Source organism: Gossypium hirsutum, unplaced genomic scaffold (genome assembly GCF_007990345.1).
Source record: "Gossypium hirsutum isolate 1008001.06 unplaced genomic scaffold, Gossypium_hirsutum_v2.1 scaffold_204, whole genome shotgun sequence".
Taxonomy (NCBI): domain Eukaryota; kingdom Viridiplantae; phylum Streptophyta; class Magnoliopsida; order Malvales; family Malvaceae; genus Gossypium; species Gossypium hirsutum.
Genome location: NW_024402875.1, coordinates 1 through 24,135, shown reverse-complemented (window position 1 = coordinate 24,135; position 24,135 = coordinate 1). Strand labels below are relative to the sequence as shown.

At 34.3% G+C, this 24,135-nt stretch overlaps 2 protein-coding genes and 1 pseudogene across 9 annotated transcripts; all 3 read right to left on the bottom strand.

Annotated features, from left to right (window-relative positions):
- Positions 1-243: 243 nt before the first annotated feature.
- Positions 244-4,703, bottom strand: LOC121203477 (lariat debranching enzyme-like; annotated as a pseudogene).
- A 5,116-nt stretch (positions 4,704-9,819) lies between these two features.
- On the bottom strand, positions 9,820-15,957 carry LOC121226477 (uncharacterized). The gene is made up of 6 exons (XM_041110366.1): positions 15,901-15,957; positions 12,959-15,739; positions 12,264-12,402; positions 11,423-11,556; positions 10,991-11,334; positions 9,820-10,894 (listed from the first exon to the last, which is right to left on the bottom strand). Exons 5-6 carry the CDS (start codon positions 11,235-11,237, stop codon positions 10,380-10,382), a joined length of 762 nt encoding a protein of 253 aa, XP_040966300.1. The 5' UTR covers positions 11,238-11,334; positions 11,423-11,556; positions 12,264-12,402; positions 12,959-15,739; positions 15,901-15,957; the 3' UTR covers positions 9,820-10,379.
- An 887-nt stretch (positions 15,958-16,844) lies between these two features.
- LOC121226478 (U11/U12 small nuclear ribonucleoprotein 25 kDa protein) lies at positions 16,845-21,715 on the bottom strand. 8 transcript variants are annotated; one of them, XM_041110372.1, is made up of 7 exons: positions 20,686-21,593; positions 19,622-19,687; positions 18,853-18,942; positions 17,984-18,271; positions 17,749-17,854; positions 17,455-17,554; positions 16,845-17,111 (listed from the first exon to the last, which is right to left on the bottom strand). In XM_041110372.1, the coding sequence occupies exons 4-7, from the start codon at positions 18,201-18,203 to the stop codon at positions 17,016-17,018; spliced, it is 522 nt and encodes a 173-aa protein (XP_040966306.1). In that variant the 5' UTR covers positions 18,204-18,271; positions 18,853-18,942; positions 19,622-19,687; positions 20,686-21,593; the 3' UTR covers positions 16,845-17,015. The 8 variants fall into 8 exon arrangements, with proteins under 8 accessions (XP_040966306.1, XP_040966307.1, XP_040966305.1 ...); XM_041110373.1 differs by lacking the exon at positions 18,853-18,942 and having other exon boundaries at positions 20,686-21,715; XM_041110371.1 differs by lacking the exon at positions 18,853-18,942 and having other exon boundaries at positions 17,984-18,287; positions 20,686-21,688.
- Between the last annotated feature and the right edge of the window lie 2,420 nt (positions 21,716-24,135).

Below are 24,135 nucleotides of genomic sequence, written 5' to 3'. Positions count from 1 at the left end.
ATAAATTATAAAACTAAGAATAAAATGCGAAAATTTCCTTTATAATTTTTCTAGTTCACCCTTCTAATATCCCTTTAAACAATTTAATAATCTTATAAATGTGCTAATGGATTGTAACCAATGGCCATGTCTGAAAATTGCTTATTGAAAAAGAACAAAGTTCATGCCTGATTAAGGGTGCCATGCCTTGGATGTTCCTGGATGTCGGAATACAACAAATTACTAAATTTGCAAGAAGCAAGATACAAACTCCATGCTATTGTCATTTATCCATATTAATAACATCAATTCAATTAGAAAAGCCCCAAAAAATTTGAGATTCCAAATTCAAGCTCATATAATGAATGACTGTGATAAAAGCTATTGATATAATATTTGATGTTTATACATTATTTTAGATACAAAGAAAGAAAGAAACTTGTATAGGTGCTCTCCTCTACTGATGAAAGTTGGAAAAGTGTGGGCCATTAAACCAAGTTGCCAACTTCACAAACAAGTAAAGCGTCATAGTATAGCAAGATATTGCTATCAATCTTTTTGCACTAATAAACCTCTTGGTTGATAGAAAATATTATTCATATTCATGAGCACCGATTTTCATTATTCCGTTCTGCATCATCTGCTAGATCAATCTCATCTTCATTGGGAATGTCTTCACTGTAATCATCTAATGAACCAACAGGAAAAACGATGTCACCTTAAGAAATTTAATGGATTTAGTTTGATCAACATGGACGAGGTAAAGTTATAGCATTACGTATGATATGCACAAAGCTCAAAACATTAGGCGTATTCAATGTTCTACCTTGGTTGAAAGCAAATGATCAATTATCTATCCCATTAAACTATATTGGAGAGCATTAGCACCATATTAAACACGAGAAGCAAAAGGTATTCCTAGATTCATGTATACTCTAGGTTTGACTGCATCACAATGAAGATTAACTACCGTATAAAGGGACAAGGCATCAAAACTGAGTGGGACAAGGTAAATAGAAAACTCTTTACCCTTTTGAGGCAATGAAGAAGGAGTATCCCTGGAGTCCGATGCATTATCAAGAACACAAGGAAGATCTAGTAATTCCAAAAAAGATACAATCTGAGGATTACGGGGAGAACCTACAAAAGGTGAGAAAATTTTAATAATTAAAAAAGAAATCGAGCAAAAACAAATTGCAAAAGTCATGATTATTCTAGTTGCAAATCTAAATAAAAAAGAACGCATTCACTAACCAACAATTAATTGAGCTAAAAGAAGATAAAAAATGAAGGATAGTGTTTCATAACCACTGTGACAGTAATATTGAGATGCCTATGGTATAAATATGCAAACATATATGGTAAGTTTCTTAAATCCAAAAGATAGAACCATTAATGGAGATACTATTAGCAGCTCAAAGAAGGAAAAGCATCAAAATATCACCATATTATTTACCAGAAAAAGTAAGAATCAAAGGGTTTGTGAGGTGGAGCTGTTTGAGAAAATTCACAAGGTTTGGCTCCTCTGTCTTCCATCCTGCTCTTAACCCATTGACAACAATCTTGCATGTCGAGCTTTGTTCTCCTACCTATTAGAACAGCAGTTGTCAGCTCACAAGTTCTTGTAGAGTAATAGTCCTTGCAAAAATAGAAAATTGCACATTTTCAAATAAAACATTAGTCCACCCCACCCAAGAGAGAGAGAGAGTGAGATGAGTGGCATGGTCAAAACAAAAATGTCATATATACACACACCCAATGTCTCCACATCGGAAGGTCAAAGGAAAGACAGTTCAATTTCCGTGTTATTGCCAGCCATTCTTCATCGTACTGAACCTCATAAGGTCCTAGATCAGATCAATATCAACAACCTAAAAGATCAGAGAAAGCCAGAATTCATTTATTAGCTTCCAGCAAAGACCAAAAGAAAGAACCTAAATGAAATGGTCAGAACATATGACAGATACCTGCAAGAACTTGCGCCCTGGAAGGCATTTATTGAGTGCAAGAAATTTTGTCACTCGACCACCCTCTTCATGTTCAACAAGAGCGGTGAATTTGCAGTGCAAGTGAGCCGAAAACCAATACGATGGTCTGAGTTTTTTGAGCAGCTGAGCAGCAGGTTTGATTCCAAGAGTTCCTTGCTGGATCTAGGAAATATGTGTCAACCAACAAGCAACCAGGAATGGTCAACAAGAAAACTGAAGACGCTTGATATGAAGATTTTCATTCTATCACATATGTCCATTTCCACCAATTGAATATAATTACCTCACCTTTGAAATGTTTTTTTGCAGCAAACAAGTTGTTGCCAGTTCCCATAATCAGTGATGCTGAGCGGCCAATCGTGTGAAAGGAAAATATCAATCAGTTTCTCTAGGAGCATGAGCTTGTGAACATCGTACTCCCGAACATGATACACAGACCTGATAGTATTGTCATTATAAGGTGGCATTTCATGGTGTCCTGCTCAAGGAAAAGCTAATTCATTTCAGTTTCAGAGCTTCGACTCTCCACCCTAAATAAGAATCAATATAACATATCTGACACTCGCTTGCAGTAAATATACAATCACCATTAAAAGAACTCCAGAATAAACATAGAATAGACAAGAAAAGAACTTCATACCCAACCTAAACAATAATTACGCGCATTGTAAATTCCGGAAAGTCCATCGATACGGATATTGCCAAACTTCACAACCACAGCATACCCCAAGAAGTATATATTAGGTGCTGCCCATCCCCCATAATACCTAAAGTTTAGCAGAAGGTAAAATTCAAGGCCTTTTCATAAAAGAATCAGAGTCCCCGAGCTAGAACATATGAAGAAAAGGGGGTGACTTACAATTCCCATAAATAATTGGAAGCTTCATTATTTCCACCGATAAAAATCGTGGGAACTGGGGCAACCTCCTGACCCGAATAGTATTTCCAGAATGACTTCATCTCCCTATATTTTGGGGCCACATTAAGTTAATTAAGTTAATATAAAAAAATGGGTATTTGGAAAGTGACAAAATTTCGTATAAAAACAACAAATTGGAGAAAGTGAGTGTGTGAGAGAAAGAACCTGGAAATCACCATAACAAAGGAGGAGGTCAATTTTGATGTTGCGAGTGTTTTCGATGTATTTAATGGTGTCGTAGACCTTGTCGAGATCTCCATGCATGCACCCTTCCACCGCTATCTTCATCGTTTCGAATTGGACACAATACTGTGGTAGGGTTTGAGAAAAACTTAAAACCTTAGGTTTTTTTTCTTAATGACTTTATCCTCTAAAGGTGAAAACAAAAAACCATGACAAAAACACACTGAAAATAGAAGTAAAAAGAAGCATATATCTGAAACTAAAACAAGAATCAAAAGGGCGACGGCAGGATTAACAATAAAAGAGCCATGGACGGATAGAAAGACAGGAGAACAGATACCGAAAGAAAATATCTGTTAAATTAAAAAAAATGGAGATGAATGAGACGAAATGAGACAATGTTTTCAAAAATTCCAATACCATAAGCGGTTTCAACTTCTATTTATTATAGATTTTGCACCTGCAAAAGAGATAGAAAGGAATCCATGAATGTATACACAGGGCAAGAAAGATACTAACTAAAAACAGTTATTTATGGACAGGAGGAGTACTACATATCCCAGGAAGCAGTTTTTTATCCACGAGACCAGTAGGCTATCCGGACTGTCACATTAGAAAGAAAGACAGGTGAAAAAGTTTAAAGCATTATCTTAAGTGAGATAAAAGGGAAAGGAAAGAAGAGACTTTACTAAAACTAGAGAATTTACAAAATGAAATGGCAAAGACAAAGACAAAGTACAAGTGATGATTCATACCTGAAATCAGTCACCGATAAAGCAGAGAAATTCAAAAAATCACAAAAACCAGAAACGGCAGAGAAAACCTAGTGTAGCGTCTTTCTGTGCACCCAAAACTAGAAAAAAATGAGAGGAAGAAATTCAAAACAGACAAGAGAGAGAGAGAGGGACTCGGCGAATAAATGGGGTGCTATGGATAGAAGAGATAGATTTGAGGATTCAAATTTCGAATAATGGGAAGGAAACTGACCTTTGATCGGAGGTAAGACGCCGGAAGGTGTTGATGGCGCGGCAGTGTCCGGGGTTTGCTACGAAAGGACAAGAAAGGAAGGGAAAGAGAATAAAGAAAACGAAAGAGAGGACTAACAGAGATCAAGAATGGAAAAACAACAGAGAATAAAAGGGAAAATAAATTTAAAGAGCTGGATGAATAGGTGAAGAAATGGGGAAGCTATGAACGGAAGAGAGAGAACATAATTTTCTAAATCCCCATGTGACAATGGTAACATTTATGGTAATTAATACCTTCTTTAAATTGCCTTTTTTTTTTTTTTGAGGAATTAAAGACAAAGAAGGTAAAGAGACTTAAGGAAAAAAAAGTGGGGAATCGGGATATTCCCAGAATGGGATATAGCTAGGTCGGGATATACCGATACGGGATAACAAAGAACCGGGATAACAAAGAACCGGGATATCCCTAGAATGGGATATTCCTGCCCGGAATAACCATGTCAGGTTGGCCGGTCCAGACAAGAAAAAATAGCTGAACCGGCCACTAAAACCAATAAACCGGAGGCCAAAAATTGAGAACCGGAATAAGAAAAGACAGGATATCCGGGGAATAGCTTATTCCGCGTCGAAATATGACAGAGATAAAGCCGGAACAGAATAAGAAAGAAAATTAACAGCCTGTAAAGGAAAAAAGACGTTAGAAAAAAATAAGGGGAAATCGGAGAGAATAAAGGTACCAACTGAAAGACATGTATTTTTTCAATATTTCCGTAAGAGAACAAAATTTTCGAAATTAAAAACATTTAAGTCCCCTGTTTGGCTTCCGGGAAAATGCAGGATGAACAGAATTTGCCAACTCACAGGTGAATCAGGAATTATTTAAAAAGAACAAGGACTAATGTCAAGTTTGATACAAATTTCCCTCGATTTTCCTCGATCAGAGAAACCAAACAGAATAAAAAGAGATGAAGAAAAAACAAGATTTTTCTAAAGAATCAAATTTATACCTTAAAAGAAAGACTAGCACTACCTCAACTCACTCATTCGAAAGAAGCTACCGCTGATTCATGAATTCAAACCTTTTCTTTTCCTTTTTCGAGAGAGAGAATGAAGCTATCTTGATTTAACAGAGAGTTTATAACATAACAATATTATAATATTTTTATTTTATTTTCATCGGTAAAATAAAATATTTAGAGGGGTAGAGTAATTGGTTTCGTAAATTTTAGGGGAGGGAACGGGCCTACTGGACGTACATAAAACTAATCAAAAGAGTAGCTAATAAAGGAGAAAGGAACGTTAGAAATAAAGGAAAAGTAGGAGAAAATATGGGAATAAGCTGGTCATTTCGCCACACGCCGAGTACAATTTCAGAATTAGTGTACTTTTCATTTTATTCAATTCAGTCCCAACCTGCTTTTTCTTGATACAAATACATATCTCGTGTCAACTTTTACAAGATGATTTGTGAGGTATGTACATGGTAAAGGGTGTGTCAAATAAGGGAGTATCCTTATCAAAAATAAATTAACCTTGGATATATAATGGGTTTCATTTTAGACCATAAAAATTTATTACTGACCAATCAAATAAGCTTTCATCTTTCCATCGAGATTAGTGTTATTTCCATTGAGACCTATATATTGAAAACAAGGTGATTTAATTCCTGATCACATACCCATAAATTTTCATTTACAAGGATTGACCATCTCAGAAATATGCAAAAGGAAATGAAGACATAAAGAAAGAAATGCAGTTCCCTTTTCATGAATGTCAAGACAATGAAGGATATAACAAACCTGGTTGGGGTAACTGATACCCATGTTTGCCCAAGCACGCACATAGTTTGGCTTCAAATCTAGTGCCTAAAGAGCCAGAAATAGACCAAAAGACTAAATTCAATAGTGCTGAATATATGGCCACCACAGGCAAAGGGAAGTTTATCATCAAATAATTTTAAATGGACAATCTCAGTAACAGAGGCTAAACAAATTAAATACTTCTCTTTTTTAAATGCACGGTGAGAAGGAACACAGACCCTTTTTTATTTTGGTGTAACAAGTTAAATACTTCTCTTTCGGATGAAGCTTGATTTATTTGATTAAAAATTGACTTCATCAATGTACTCAAAATAAAAAAGCTTTGCTTCCAATTCAGCTTCCCTGGAATTGCCAATTTATCTGCTTAGTTACTTTTGTCCACCAAATCAAAATGCTCCATAAAAATACTCCCTCAACAGCTTTGCCATCCGGTTCGATATCAAAGAGATAAATACAATTTATTCTAATTGTTGAAGAAAATAAAACAAAATTCATTCAACTCTACACATCATCAGTAATGGGAAGATTATTTTACCACAACAGTACCTTTGAAAAACTCAACACCAAGGTTTTCTGCAACAAAATTGAGGTCTCTAAAAACTGTGAACTTGTTCATCCTGTTGAGCCAACAGGCTTTTACAGTAAGAATAAGCTACCCTAGGGAAGCCGAAAGTATCTGCAAGGATTATCAATGGGATATTGATAGGCATATAACTTAAGCCCGACAAAAAACTAGAATATAAGAAAGTGAAGTTGAAATAAAACTGACACTAGCATAAGGATACTTCTTTACTTTTGACTCGCTCTCCCAAAATGGAAAACCTAAGGCTTTGCTTGGCTGCAGAAATCTAAAAGAAAATAGCAAACAGGACCATGTTTCCAACAAAGCACATCATTATTTTCATTTGACACTAGTATCCCTTGAATGCAAAAATGGAGTTAACCCATTAAGATCAAAGGGTACCTAAAAAATGCCAGGCTACCTATTTTTCCTCCACAAGAACTTTCGTGCAATAAAAAAAGCGATGACAACTCTTCTTACTTTGCCAAACCAAAGCCATGCCATCTTATTATACCAAATTTGTCAAGCAGGAAAATATACCTTCAAACAAGTGAAAAAGCATCTTCTCAGACTAACAAAACAGAACTGTATGAATATTAGTTATGTTATTGATTAGGATGTAAGAAACTTTTGATCACCCAGTTAGAAGGTTCAGTATCTTCAGTTCCTTTCGGAAGTAATAATGATCACCAAAGGAATAAACAATACGCCTCTGAAGAGCATCCTTCGCTCCATCACTAGATTTCCTCATAAATCGGAGAAGCGGTCGTTTAATGGGATTCAAGCATAAGAGCCAAGAGTCTATAAAAGATACATGATAACAACAAATATATTATCATTTAGCAACACATAATAATTTCCAAACACGAGTATTTTAAGAAACAACTTATATGAAACATAAAATCAGCTGCCAAGAATTTCCATTCAAATACAGTAAATAAAAGGACAACTGCATTATTAATTATAGGCTGATCTGATGAGCTATAAGCTAAACTAGGACGGTCATAACACATAAGTCATACCAGCATGGTTATCTTCTATTCTTGTTCGCTGTTTTATTTGTTTGTTATTATTATTGACTACAGATGCATGTAACTATAACTTCTTTCTAGCAACAGAAAACTGAGAATAGTTGATTCACCACACCTGCCAAAAAGGAATGAAAAGTTAAATAGCAAAAATATAGAACCTCATTTAGCTGCAGGCTCTAGGACTCACTAAAGGCGTCATAAAAAGGCTTGCTCCAAGAATCAACCATAGCCTGACAAGGAAAAGGAGTTAAAATGCATCATCAACAACAATAACCAGAAACGAGAGAAAAGAAAAGTTAGCAACCAACAACATCTTTTGTTTCTCATGTTTTTGTTGTTTTCATGATTGCAATTTAGTGCTAACCCCTCCATTCCCATGGAGTCGCTGATATGCCTCTTTATCACAATTTTAAAGCAATGCACTATCTATTCAACATTCTCTTATCATGATAAAAATGGAAGATTTATAACATCATTAAGAAATACATAAATTTAATCCAAAACAAACATAGAAAAGGAAACCATACCTGAGAGTTTGCTCTAAATGATAGACAGACTAAAGATGCTTCAGGGACAGCCAACTTGCTAGCATCAATGCCACTTGCATCAAAAACAATCGGCAGTTTTGATTTTCTACCATCAGAATATATAACATCCACAGCAGGAAACTTCCTTGCTGCAATTCCGGGACATTAATTTTACTCAGAAATCAGTTGCAATTCAACTAATTTGAACAGATTTTCAAATGATATAGCCTATATGTATATAAAAAGAACAAATCAGTTAATACCTTACCACCGTGTTGTTTGAGCTCAGACATATCATCAAAATATCCTCTATTCAATTCATCAGCACTGCCCTAAATCAAATTAAAACAATTATTTATATTAAATTTCATGGAAACGATTTTGAAGAACCAAATTCTCGCACACTTTAACAGCTTTCATATTATCATGCCTCTCATATGCAATAATCAAATCTCCATCCCTAATGCAGCGATTGAAAGATATCATCATTGAGGAGGAATCAATAAGCAATATCCTTGAAAGACGGAAAACGCATTCAATTGAATACACAGATGATGTTGGACTAATATGCAATTTCTGTACCAAAATTTGCTCCCCAAAACAAAAATATTCCTCAATTGTGGATTATGTTGTACATAAAATTTAGAAAATATTATCATTATTGATATATTTCCTTCAATTGTGGATTATATTCCTATTATTACACTGTAAAACAAGATAAGAGTAACATATTTAAAAATAGTTAGGAGATAAAATCTTTTAAATATCCTGTAATAAATAAAAAATATCCTGTAACATATTTAAGTGGGAATATTTCCCACTTACAAGCTTTCGACTTTTAGAAGCCAAGGAAGGAAGTTTAAGCCATCTCAACTCTATAACCCACACCACAAACTGTTAACTTTGTCCACCGTACACCCTGCCCTCTAGTTTCCTTGTAAGACCTAAAATTCCCCATTTCTGATGGCCTTTTTTTTGTAAGGCTCAAGTTAGATAATCCAGTTTCATTAGAGATTTAGAGAGATGATATAGCTCCTGCTTCCGCTTCTCATTTAAACATTCAAGGCAAAAGAAAAGAGACAAAACATTGAAGGCAAAAGAATTATACACAATCTTAATAAGGCTTGCTAGAGAAAAACAAATCAAATCATTGGAAAAGAAACCAAACTAGTGCAATGGAGGAAACCAAACAAGTGGCAAAATGAGAGGTAATGAACAATTGCCTGCAACTAAATACAAAAATCTTACGATAGATTCGTGATCAAGTTATAATCTCTCTGTCCAATCAACTATCAACATTATGAAGGGGACCCTTAATTTAACTTGCATAAAACAGATGAAGATAGGTACAAAAGATGATCATGCTTTTCATTAGTTTTTAAGGAGAATTACTACCCAACATTAGCAAATAGAAACCCAACTATCTGCCGGCTTCAAAATGTAGCCAAAGAAAACCAGTAGAAAGTTACAACTACACACTTAAATATTAAATATTCGAGATCCATTGTGCCAATTCGATATTAAAAAAATTGAAACTTTGAAATTAAAAATGAACGAAGCATACCAGATCAAATTAGATTTACATTAAATATAAATATCACTGACTCACTGTACAAACACAATAAATATCTAATATTCCAATTAGTACTGCAAGCAAGAAGACAACAAATATTATAAAAACAAAAATGATTGGTTGCGACCATTTGACGTTGAGGAAATCAATGTAAAACTGGACTCAGAAAGCCTTTTGTTACACAGTGACGTTCTCGCTCTGGATGGCATTATAGGAGAGAGATCATTGAGAAATTGGGAAACAGGAGATTTCTACAATAGAAACAAAGGTTTTACCAAGAAAAATATTATGTGTTCATTTATATCTCAGATGAAGTAGCGGATTTAAAAAATCACAAAAACTAGAAACGCCAGAGAAAAGATATATTTGAGCGTGTTTCTCTCTCACAAAAACTCCCTTCCTACTGTAGACTTTTTTTTTTTTGGCCTGTGGTTACCTGAAGCTAAAAAAGAATGACAGGAAAAAATTGAAAAGAAAGAAAGAGTGAGAGAGAATTGGCGAAGAAATGAGGGAGCTATGAATTGAATAGATATATTTGAGGATTTAAATTTCGAATGATGGGAAAGAAGCTGGCCCGATCGGAGGTAAGACAATATAAGATGAAGTAATTTCCTCATCATCAGCTAGGCAGGATTGTAGTATTTGATGAAAACAATTACTTCTAGTCTGATCAATTAGCATTAAAGCAGACCGGGTCATTATCACAGTAGAAATGAATGAAATTCACTACCCAGACCTTCCAGTTGATTTAAGGAATAAGACAATTACTCTTGTGGCCCACTTAATCCTCCTGTTAATTCATACCGAACATTCTATGCTCGGACAAAGCTCAAGTGAGATCTATGATCTCGGGAGAAAACTTGGAAATTCTTATTTTTTTGGTGCATGGCCTGACACTATAGCTGGGAGATGGGGTTAATAAATCTATAACCTCAGGTTCACGAGTGACATCAAAACTAGGGACATGATCTTTCAAAACTGCAACTTCAGTGGTCAATTGTTTCCCTTTTCTCCATGACTGTTGATCTCCACTGGCCGCTACAAAAGCTGAAAATTGCTTCTGAATCCAGCATTCCTTCTCAATAATGCTTATATTGGTTCCTTCAGCTGTCTCTTCACTAGAAAGGCCAGTAACAACTGAGGAAGATGCTCGTACTGGTGAACAAATGACATCAAATGGCTGCCAGTGATATACTCCAAAAGTGCAAGTGTCCCCTAGCTTTTCCCAATCCTCGTCAATAGTTGATGGCTTCTCTTTTACCAATGGTTGTAGATCTTCATCAGCTTCCACATCATATTTAAACCGCATGCCCCTCAAAGACTCCTTCCCAGCAATGCTCATATCTGCACATTCAGCAGCATTTACCATGGTGAGGCCAGTAGCAATTGAGGTTGCCTTGCTAGGAGGGGGATGAAAGAAAACTAGTGACTCTACATTACCTACTCCAAGATTGGATGACTTCCCTGGTTTTCTTGTCCCATATTCTTCAATGTGTTCAGATTGTTCATGACAAGCCTCATGAATGATGCTATGCAAATTATCTGCTGAAACAATAACCACTTCATTTGGATATGTTTCTGGAACAGTTTCACATGTATCACTGGCTTCGTCATATTCATCCAAGTTATCACAATCATCTTTGTATTCAAACTCATTTGGTTCACTATAGCAGGGGAGCTCATCCATTGGTGAAACTTAAACTCTCATCTGCTCCGGCAAGCTTGGGCAACTAGCAGAATGATTTGTGTATTTGGTTGAGAAGTAGTTTACCGTGATGTTCAAGCTGATCAAACAACAATATAACACATTGGTTAACCAACTATTGACCTAAACAAAACAGGATTTATCAGGGATAAAAGGCAAGTATATACCTCTGCCAGGCAGGGAGGGCGAGCATCATATATGCAAGTTTTATCTTATTGGTGACACCAGAGAAGGATTTAAATGTTGCAGCTGCTTGCCTCACAGCCGCTGATTCTTGAGGATGCTGCCAGGCCCACTCAAACTGCAGGCATCAACCCATCAGAAAACATTTATATATTAGAAATAAGCCATGAGTCAGAACAGTTATTGGAAGTATTACATATAATAAAATCAATTAGCTCAGAAAATTTTAAATTTTCGAAGCATTCTTCACCAATCAAGAATGTCTCTTCGAGTGTCAAAAAGCTGCCTTTTCTGCATTTAAAAAAAATCCGGCATTCTCTATCTCTTGTTGCCTTATGGCTCAATTTAACATACACGTTTATATATTTCATCAACTAAGCATGGACAAAATAAGACAATTAAATTTCACAATAAAGTAGATAAGAACCCAAAAAATCCCCTAAACTAAAGGTTTCCTGCCATAGCCAAATCTCATCTAGAGTGAGAAGATATTCATCTGCAGTCGCTGGAATAAGTTAACCAAATACCATAAGAATAAAAAAGATGATACAAATGCATGAAAACTCAAGGTAGAATATAGCTGTTGAGCCCAACAAAATTCCTTTCTACAACAAGCAAGCTAGAATCCTGAGCGCATGTATACAAGAAAATCAACAAGCGCTAAATTATGAGACTTGTGAGAAGGTCCAATTCATAGACATATACATGGCATTTCAAGCATAACCTGCCAGTTTTCTACTAAGCCCAAAAGGTGATGCAACAGATTCGAATACAACCATGTTATAGACTATATATAAAATATAAAATATATATTATATATATGACCTGAAGAGCAGATACATTGGTTGGAAAACCATATATGCACACAACCATTTCCCACGGGCATCGGCTCTTTGTCCTCCAAGCACCCCTCCCTATTTCCCCATTGTGCTGTCTTATTCAACGCAGTGGGTTCACAGTAAATCTGCAATTGGGCAACACTACCGTCAGATAAATAGTTCAAACTGCAAACTGTTTGGTCAGCTTGAATTTTTTACTAGAGAACCTCATATCAAAGGAAAACAACTGCTAGCTGATATTATTTAAATGACTTATTAAGCCACATAGATAGTAGCATCAATTTTTTCATGGTAGTGGTAACGAATCAAACATGAACCAGAAAATAAACTACACAGAAAATTTGAAGGGGAAAAAGCGAAATTTGAATTTAAAGACCATAACCAAGTAAACATCGAGTTAAAATTGAATTTACTCAGATAAACCTCAAAGGGTGCAAATAAGAATCTAATAAAAGCCTTGGAACATGTCATGTACCATTCAAAACACTCGAGTGAGAAGTACAGAATCATAAAGCTGAACCTTAAGAAGTAAAGTTTGAAAACATATCTTGCCAAAAAGGAAAATATAAACCTTGGACAGTAAAAAAAAGAAGCATTAGCATCCATAATGTTGAGATAAGAAAGAAACACGGTGAGGATGAGCCAAAATTTTAATATAGGAAGAGAACAGTAGAATCAGACCCGATATAGGTGTGGCCTTTATGACGAGGGCTGAGAGAGGTTAGCAGATAGCAAGCGAAGAACCCTTTTCCCGGCTTGCCCTTATTTTCATTTCCAGGTTCTCTTATTTGTTCCTGATTTTCAACTTCAAGATCCCGGCATTTGAAGTCTTCTGTTCGTGACTTCTTCTGCTTGAAATAGGCATTGAGGGATTTCGAGTCTCCTTTTTCGCTCCTTTTTCTCGCTTCATTGCCACCTGGGGCAATTTTCCCCCTTCTCATCTCTCTCCTATTCACTCACAGCACAGCAAATGGACTTGAATTTGGATGTAGTGGAAGTTAATTCGTCAAATTTAAGACAATTAATTTGAGGAAACCGATTAAACAAGAGCAGGGTAACATTGCATTTTACCCCTTTAATTAATCTTTGAGATAGTTGATGGGAACACCAAAATCAGGTTGAAGAAAATCAAAGGACAGTGAAGCTTCATTTCTTAGTGGATGGCTTCCTTATTTTCTTTCCCCACATCCAGACGGTCCATTTGGCTTGTTGGATTTAAATCATGAATGGCCTAGAGTTGGCTTGTTGGATTTATTAAATCCACAGCCCCAAACACTGAAACAAAAGCCCAAAAACACCAGCCCAACCCTAAACCCAAGCCCCAAGCCCCACACCCGGATATCCCTGGAATGGGATATATGAAACCGGGGCATCCATAAGTAGAATATCGCTGAGCCGGGATATCCCTGGAATGGGATATCGCTGGCTGGAATAAGTAAGACAGGTAGCCCATGTAAAAAAATCTAAACCGGGTACAAAAAACAACTGAACCGGGCACTAAAAGGACTGAACCTGAACGGGATTTAATGGGGATATTCTTGGAATAGCTTATCCCGAAACAGGATCTGACGGGGATATCCTTAGAGCAGAATAAGAACGAAATTTAACCCTGTACTTCTTTTTTTTGAAGGCAATTAACCCAGTACTTATTAAAACGTTGTTGTGAAAATATTTAATGTGAAATTCTCTGAAAATATTTAAAAACTCGGTATGATTTAATTAGTGTTTTCTTATTCCCTCAACAAATGTAGTGTTTTTACTTGTTGAAATAGGGAAAATGAGGAAACAATAAAAGGGAAAGAAACATGAAAATGTCTCCATTTATTTTCTGCTAATCAGTTAGGGTTTTAGGTTAGACACTTATATAGTTGTTAGAAACATATCTTCGCTATAAAATCTCATAAATAGGACTCAAAGATTTGCAAAAAAATGTCCCTCAATACAGAGGGAAACAACCAATCGAAAAAAATAAAAATAGAACACATAACAGGCGATAAAGTATCAAAAAAATGATGACATCACAAGATCTAAAAAGACGAATATAAGCAGTGTTTCATAAGGGTTTTAGGGTAGATACTTATATAGTTGCTAGAAACATATCTTCACTACAAAATCTCATAAATAAGATTTGCAAGAAAATGTCCCTCAATACAGATTACAGAGGGAAACAAACAACCGAAAAAAAAATAAAAATAAAACACATAACAGGCGATAAACTATCAAAAAAATGACAACATCACAAGATTTAAAAAGACGAATATAAGCATAAATCTGAAAACTAAAACAGAGATGAAAACTTGTTCGAAAGATGAAAACCACTATACCCACATTAATAAAAGAAGATAAGCATAGACTTGAAACGAAAAAAGATGTTAAAAGAAAAAGTAAAAGTGAAAATCATACCTGAAATTACAATCCGGTACAGCCTACACCCGAAAATCATTGAACCAGGGGGGTTCACAGGAGACTAGCCCCTAAAATTTTGAAGCTCCCTAGCTTGTGGTATCCCATTCAAAATTGGAATACTTACATGTTTGGGCCTCCTAAACTTTCAAATTCTTCCCCAATTTTTTGCATTCTATTCCATAAAATGAATATTTTCTATTTTTCCCCTCTTGAATTTTTTAAACTTCCTTAAATACCATACATTTTTAAAATAGGGTAAATTTATATTTAGTCCCCCTCTTAATTTTTTACCCTTTAAAAAAATTATAATTTGATATAATAAATTTAGTGGTAGATTTGGTTTATAGTTCATCAATTTTATCTATTTACCTTTCCAACCAATCAAATACATATTAACATTAATTATTGAATTAATATTTTTAATCTTATGCTTATAAGAATGAAAAGTAAAATTAAACCATTACACTATTTAACAGAAATTATATATTTACATGATTTACATTCTTATGATCATATATAGTCTTTTTCTTGTCTTTTCTTTGTTAAAAAATCAGTGCAAATTGAGGTTTGGGGTTTTAGTGCTACTAATTATAACAATAATAGACCTTCCATGAAGGATTCAAACTCTTAACCCATCACCAGATTTGGAACAATAAATTTATACTTATATTTGAAAGACCATATCTCATAAAGCTTGAGTGCTCATGATAATACTACCATTCATAGGAAAAACAAACAATTTAACAGGGGGTTGGAAGAGATAAGGAAATTGTAGGGATCTACTGTAAAAAAAATGACATGAAGGCCATTACAGACATTTTCGTCAAGATGAAAACTAACAAAAGATACACAACACAAGAAAAATATGAATAACGATTAACCAAAATACAAAACTTACAGAAACATCGAGCACTGACCAGGCTCATAGACAACAGGTTGGTTTCTCATCTGAGCTAGCAGAAAAACTTGGATATAAATATATTGGCATTGATGTATTCGAAGAAAGAACTTCAGAGGCCTTATGATATGTGGTCATTGATTGACCACAGATAAAATCTAATGATACAGAAAACAATAGACAGTTAAACTTCGGACATTACCAAGTTCTGATTGGCAACAATAGTGTAATTATACAGAAACCCAACAGGCGAAGAAGAAAATATGAATATTGTTAAAGTAGAAATATAAGACAGAACCGGTTGAAGATGATAAGATACCTTATCACTGAAAATGCGAAAAAAATCCAGTCCCATATATTTGTCGAGTTCCTAACAAAAGGTAAAAACACCATTTAGTAGGAATAACATCACTGACATTCAATGCATCTAGGGAGCTATCGATATCAGAGATTAGTTTTTGAAGGTGTTCATCCTTCAAGGCTTCACGGACTTCATTGGAAGAAGCTGCATGAGAGAACATTGTAGATATAGTAGTGTGAAGCGAATTAACCAGATTCAGCATCAAGACAGTTTGTCTAAAGGTTCTCTGGCTCTAACACCATATAGATAATGAAAACATTTTGATCATACAAGCTAGTTATCTGAAGCTGGAAGGCATTTAAGCTTCTACCATACAACTCAATCTGGTGTACAATGCGCCCCTGAGAATCAATTTACCTGATGTGGAAAAATGCTTTGAAACCCGACATAAAACTTCATGCAGACCAAATCTAGCTAAAAGCAATGCAATCGGCTTACTAAAAAATGCAAAAAATATTCTACCACAAGTCTACCACAATACCCTTGGAATATCCTTTTAACGCATTACAACCTTTGAATCATCTATAACCACCATCAATACATTGAGCTCTAAGATATCTCAATGACATTTCAGTATTTCTCACATGGATACATTGAATTCTTATCGAAAGAAAAAGATCTACTGGCAATTCCAATTTATGCATCATTTCCATGACTAATACCTTGCAATACCCATTTTCCCTCAGTTTTATGAGCAACCAAACAAGGCAGAATGAGAAACACAATGTTACAAGTTCAAAACCACAATAATTCAGTAAATCATGATAAGATACAACATGCACTACTCACAATTGAACATGGCATCGAGAAACAGTGAAAAACAAATAAATTGTCAGAAAAGAAACGCTAACACTATCAGCTTCTGAAGAAATCAATGTCAACTAGAATACGAGAATGCGAGATATGATAAAGCTAATTTATTAAAAATTTAGTATTACAAGAGCTTTAAAATTTATTTAAAATATCAACTAGAAACCAATGTACTTGTACCACATTTACTTTGCTATGGAACATTGTGAATTTGTGGAATGAGTTGGATCAGAAAACAGGGATGCCCAAATGATGGCATGTCATCATGAATGCTTGTTCAGGCCAAGGAAGAAACGGTGTTTTCTCCTCTTAGAATGTCTCCCAGAACCTTTTGAGACAACATAAGGTAAAAAATGTACCTGCAATACACATCATAACATCTCAGGAGGAGGAATTCTTCATGTTTATAATTTACATGCTGCCAGCTGCTAGACATTATAGACCCAGTAATCGTAAATGAGGGCCAAATTTCTAGATCAATTTTAAGTTGGGATTCCTCTTAACAATATTTATAAAAGCCTATGTGGGATGATGGATTCCCATAATTCATTAGCATATGAAGCTTGTTTAAGTTGATATTCGCAAGGTCAATGGATGTTAAGGCTCCAAGGTGAGATCATAAGCAGGAAACGAGCAAAGACTGATCATAAAAAAAAATAATAATAATAAATTCCAGAAAAGTGAAGGGGCCATATACAACACCTGAGAATTATTTCGAACACCAAAATCCTGAAGTGCAGCGCCATCATTAAAGAGCTTCTCATTGTGGTGTGCTAGGCAGAAATTAGCCCAAACGTGCCTCCTATAACCACAAACAAAGTAAACATTAAAAGGAAAAAAATAATAATCCTCAAAAACAGAACTTTATAGTAAACGTAATTGCTCTGAATTATTTTTTTTTTCTCTAATACATCAAAATGCCACCAATTAATGTGAGGGTGGTTCTGGCCAAAAAAAAAAGTGAGGGTAGTTTAAGAGAAAAACAAGATGATAAACCATGAAATGTGTCGATGCCCCATCTTGGATTGCTCTAACTCAATCACTTTCTTCTCGATTGCGAGCTTCAAGTCTTTCACCGTGGCTGAATTCATCACTGCAACATCTTCAAATTCCAAGGAAAGCCAATCCAAACAAGTACTGACTTTAGTTTCAAACACAAATTCTATGTGGCTGAAGGCCTGCCTAGCTCTGTGTGTCTGTGTGCGCGAGAGAGAGAGCATATGAAGCGTACCGAAGAAGGTTCCATCTAATTTGAAGATAGAGATACACATGGCACTCCCCAGTTCAAGGTTGATTAGGATATCGACATTGGACAAACTGGGTTCCTTAGGGACATCGGCGAGAATTGGATCGTCAAGGAGTGCAGCCAGTGTTGAAAGTAACGCCACTTTCTTCACGTATTTGCTGTTATATCCCAGCACTTTCCCTTCCTCCTTCGCCCCTGACTCCATTCGTACACTATGCTGATGCTAATCGCCCAAAACCAAGCGGAAAGGGTACTGGTTGCCGATATGCTTCACTGGATTTTGGAAATTCTAAGTCAAATACTTTGATTAATGAGGATTGCCCAACCCAAGAGTAAGAGCTTTTATTTGAATAGTATTGCAAAACCCTACTTTCTTATTCTAATATGGAAAATAAAATATGACATCAGAATATTCTAATTTATTAGGAAAGTTATATTTAAAGTAATAAAGAAATTTTAAGAAATAAAAAATAGAACCAAATCCCAACAAAATCAGTATCATCCTCTAAAATAAACACGACATAATACTTTCTTATTCTAATATGGAAAATAAAAATATGACATCAGAATATTCTAATTTATTAGGAAAGTTATATTTAAAGTAATAAAGAAATTTTAAGAAATAAAAATAGAACCAAATCCAAACAAAATCAGTATCATCCTCTAAAATAAACACGACATAATACTTGTGTTGGGATGCGCCAGGTTAGTAACACAAATGCTCTGTTGTAGTTTTCCTCTCTAAGTTATGAAAGGATATATGGTGATGGATGAGAATATGCAATCCATTTTCTTAGTATTATCGTTCGTTTGTAGGATGAACCTTGTGCATAAAAAAGGAGATGTTCCATTACCTAACGGGAATTTCTTCAAACCATTTATATGCGACAAAAGTTATTCACTGACGACAGCCATTTTAAAGTATGCAGCTGTGGGCTTGAGAGCTGAAATGAAGGAAACTATGTAAGGCAAACCCTAAACGCAGGGATATCTCAGTTCATCGTTAACCCATAGTGGTATATCCCGGCCTGGGTATATCACATTCTAGGAATATCCCAATTCCCCACTTTTTTTTTCCTAATTCTCTATACCTTCTTTGTCTTTAATTTCTCAAAAAAAAAAGTAATTTAAAGAAGGTATTAATTACCATAAATGTTACCGTTGTCATATGGGATTTAGAAAATTCTCTCTCTTCCATTCATAGCTTCCTCATTTCTTCACCTATTCATCTACCTCTTTAAATTTATTTTCCTTTTTTATTTCCCCTTTTATTTTCTGTTGTTTTTCCATTCTTTGATCTCTGTTAATCCTCTCTTTTGTTTTCTTTATTCTCTTTCCCTTCCTTTCTTGTCCTTTCGTAAGAAACCCTAGACACTTCCACGCCATCAACACCTTCCGGCGTCTTACCTCCCATTATTCGAAATTTGAATCCTCAAATCTATCGCTTCTATCCATACCACCCCATTTAAGGTTTAGGGTTTAGGGTTTAGGGTATGTGATTTAATTCCTGATCACATACCATCTCAGAAATATGCAAAAGGAAATGAAGACATAAAGTAAGAAATGCAGTTCCCTTTTCATGAATGTCAACACAATGAGAGAACAGTGCAGGATATAACAAACCTTGTTGGCGTAACTGATACCCATGTTTGCCCAAGCACGCACATAGTTTGGCTTCAAATCTAGTGCCTAAAGATCCAGATATAGACCAAAAGACTAAATTCAATAGTGCTGAAAATATGGCCACCACAGGCAAAGGGAAGTTTATCATCAAATAGTTTTAAATGGACAATCTCAATAACAGAGGCTAAACAAATCAAACTGCATATGCAAGATCTGAATGCATTAAAAACAGGAATTTTGAAAGATATGATCAAGGGTATATGTAAATTGAGGAAGTGCGTAATCAAATAATCTAAATTAACCAATAGCTCCAAGAAATCAAATAACTAATTACATGGAGCTTAATAGAAGAGCTAGTTTGTCTTCTAAGGTCCAACTAGGTGCAAGATGTTATTTGGAGAATCTTTTTAGCAGCCTAAGGTTACAAAGATGGAGCAAGTAAATAATTCAACCCTATAAGAGAGCTGTATAACACACCAATGCATCACTTTACCATTGAAAGATAAGAAAGAAGAGAAATAGAGGAAAAGATGATGCAACCCATATGAGTTTGGCACAAAGAAGATTGACATGTTGGGTTATCACATGTTTTGCATTTCTTTATACCATCCTTTCAATTGATTAAGCACAAGCCAAGTCCTAGGCACACTTTTTTGTATAGAAGCAAAAAAGCCCCCCTGATTCAAGAAGCAAAAATTTACATATTCACCTTAATTTACTCAAAAAAGTGCCTTTTTTACATCTTGCACCTCAAATGGTTCAGGTAGTTATAGCACCCTTGCCAACATTGTCAACACCTTCATAATTCATTTTTTTTTATTCTGGCCTAACATGCAAAATAGTGAGAAACACACCATACAATTTGTGATCCTTAGTAAAATCCTTGTACTCATATATTTTGAATTTCACACGTTACAGGTACTCCAACTTAGTAAAGAAAACCCCAAAATTTTAGGAGAGGGAAAATAAATTTTTAATTATAAAAAAAGTAATTATGAAATCAACATATCAGGTGGTATACAGATAGGCCACCACTATTCAAGGGGGAATCATGAAGAGGCAACCTGTTGATAAGCTAATATTGCATCAGCACTCTGCACACTGTTGGCTTGTGTTACACCAAGCTTGTTCCAAAGAGAATAATCATTAGGTTTAAGTTTCAAAGCAGTTTTGAAAGATGCAATGGCCTTATCATTTTCACTCGACAAATTATACAGAACACCAGGACAATGTGTACATCAACATCCTCAGGAGACATCTGAGCAGCTTCATTGAATAATCTAGCTACCTGTATGGCAGAAAACACTTCGATTAACACCAGAATATAACAATAACATTTACAAATGTAATGTTAGAGATAAGCATCTAGTAATTCACCGTATGTAACACTCTAAGTCCAAAATATAATCACTGCAGTCATGGAAATCATATGCAAAAAGACACTCTTGTAATCACAGCATTCACAACATAAGCAAACTATCCCACAGTAACATTAGAGGAAGCGGCTTACACTCAAACCAATAAACCCTAAAACCCTAAAGACAAAGGTGAACTAAAGATTCATAACTGAAATGACTCTACGATGAAGAAAAGGATTTCATATATTTTACAGATCAAATAAGTAAAATAAAAATCTGCAGTTCATGCTTTGAAGGAAATAAGTATCATAGTGCATGGTTATTCAATTTATTTTAGGGCTCCAAATCAAAAAAATACCCAACAACAGAACATATCAAAAAAAAACTAATGCAAACTACTACAAAAACAATAATTATTATTAAGGAACAAATGGGAAGGGAAAGAAAGTTGTGAAAAGGGTTAATAGCGAGATTTCAAAAATCTTTTTCTAAAGAGTTCTGGTTCTCCGTCACCATCTTCAGTTGGCGTTGGTATGCGGTGAAACGGCAGAGAAGCGGGTGGGAGTGTTTTTCTGGCCTGCCTTTAACCAAATCTAAAAAGAATAAGAAAAATTGAAAAGAGACAGAGAGGAGAAAGACGAAGGGGGAAAAGAATCGGCTAGGAGCTATGGAATGAAGAGAGATATAAAATTGGACTGATAACAACGGTAACATTATGGTAATTAAAACTTTCTTTAAATCACTAATATCTTTTAGGGAAATTAAAGAAAAACAAAAAAGAAATGTTAGAAAAAAAAAGCGAAATAGGATTTAAATATTTATCTGGATAAATATATGCATATATTTTACATTTTTAATATTTATAGAATTAAAGGATTTATTTAATATCAATTTTTTAATATATTTTAAAACTAATTAGGATTAAGTAGAGTTTTCCTATTACTTCAATAAAATTAAGTACGATTCTTAGGCATTTCAAACTAAAAATGTAAATTTTATTATTACTCATATATTTTTAATTTACATACTTTAAATTTTTCTAATAATTCATAAATAATTTTATTATTAAAAATTTAATAAAATATATATTTAAAATATAAAGAGAATATAACTTAAAATTTTGAACTATAAAAATAAATAAATATAATTATCTACTTAAAAACAAAGTGATTTAAATTTACTACTTATAAATTTTAAATTGAATTACATTATTTAATTAATAATTAGAGTTACCTACATATTAAATTGAATTAAACTTGATAAATAGATAATATTTTTCTTAAGTAAACTTAACCTTTCAACTTTGAAATCTATTTTTTATATAATATAAAATTTATAAAATAAATAAATAATATATTTATTAATTAAATAAAATTAGAGCTAATTCAATAACTTTTTCTTGCAAAAAACTGACTCTTAACCATCAAAATAAAAATAGTTACCATATTAATTCTTTCTGCATAAATAAAAACAATAAAATAGAAATTCAAAGTACAGTAGACACACTATTATTATTATTTTTTGTTAATGAATTTGATCAAAAAAATTATTAAGGAAACTCCCCCTACTACCTTTTTATCTTGAAATAGCATAACAAGATTTGACCTTTAAAAAAGTTATATTTAATTTTTATAAATTGAAGATACAATCCATTTTTAAATATTACTATATAATGTGTTTAGACCCAGATAAAATTAAGCCTCTTTTTCCAAAGTTTTATTTTACTTAAGTCCTGATGGTTTTATTTGTTTTTGCATTTTAATAACAACCCAATACTTTTCTTCAAAAAAAAAAACCCTAAAACCACATCGAGATATCCTTCGAATAGGCTATAACCAAGCCAAGATATCCATTTATGGGATATTCCCAAACTGAGATATCTCTGAATAGGATATCCCTACTAGAATAGAGTGACAAGTAGTCCAATTCATGGAGATATTCCTCATCACATTTGCTCTCCCTCCCAGAATAATAAGATAATAAGATACTGAAATAGCTATCCTAGTTGAATGAATAAACAACAAAATTTAATGCATTAATAATCATGGGAGAATTTTTTGAAAATTGAGTGAACTTAAAGCTAAGGTGAGACGGCTCAACCAAAAACTAAAATTTGAAAAACCTCAACCCGTGCATATTAAATTTTTTATATATATTTTTTAAAACCCCAAACCGGGATAGATCCAAGCGGGATAGCAACAAATTGGTGTAGCCCAAAATCGGATATCCAACCTAGGATATCCTCAAATGGGATATCGCTGCCAAGAATAAGTACAAGAAGTGGCCGGTCCAAATAAGAAAAAAGCTAAACCAGACACTAAAACTACCAAACCAGGCACTAATACTAGTGAACGAGACAGCATAGAAGTGAGATATACCCGGAGTAGCCTATTCACTTAAAGATTACAACTCAATTTCCCTTCATATAAGACTAAATAACACAGATAAATATAATTCTATCTTTAACCAAAATCAAAGTATTTTCACCACATGCATATATCATAATCACACAAAACTTCCCATGCAGCTGACATACAGAGATACCATGGTTCTACCTAAAACTTCCAATCAAAATCCATTTGCAAATATACCAACAGAACTAGGACAATACCAACTATTTAAAGAAATATACCAATACTTACTGACTAATGCAAGCACCTAGCAGTATGAAAAAGAACATATATTCATACACGAATCATGACAATCTCCACCGTATATGATCATGAAACCCAATCGACAAAAACCTTTGCAATTAGCAAGTCGGTTGAAATCTCCATTCTTATCATATCAACAAGCATCCCATTAGATTATTATTATTATTATTAGTATTTAATACTGAAGTACAGACTTTTTGAGAAATCTAGAAAAGAATATCACAACTCACAACGAATTAATAGACATGCTATCCAGAAAAACTACCAAATAAACTTGCAGTGTCCATGTCCATATATCTAGATCTAGCTACCATTTTGAAACCAATGGCCATGTCTAAAAATTGCTTATTGAAAAGAATAAGTTCATTCCTGAAAAGGGTGCCATGGCTTGTCGATTTCCTGGATGTCGGAATTCAACAAATTACTAAATTTGCAGAAGCAGCAGATCATACAACACCCCAAGCATTGCTGATTTAGTGTCCATTCTTGCAAGAAATCAGAA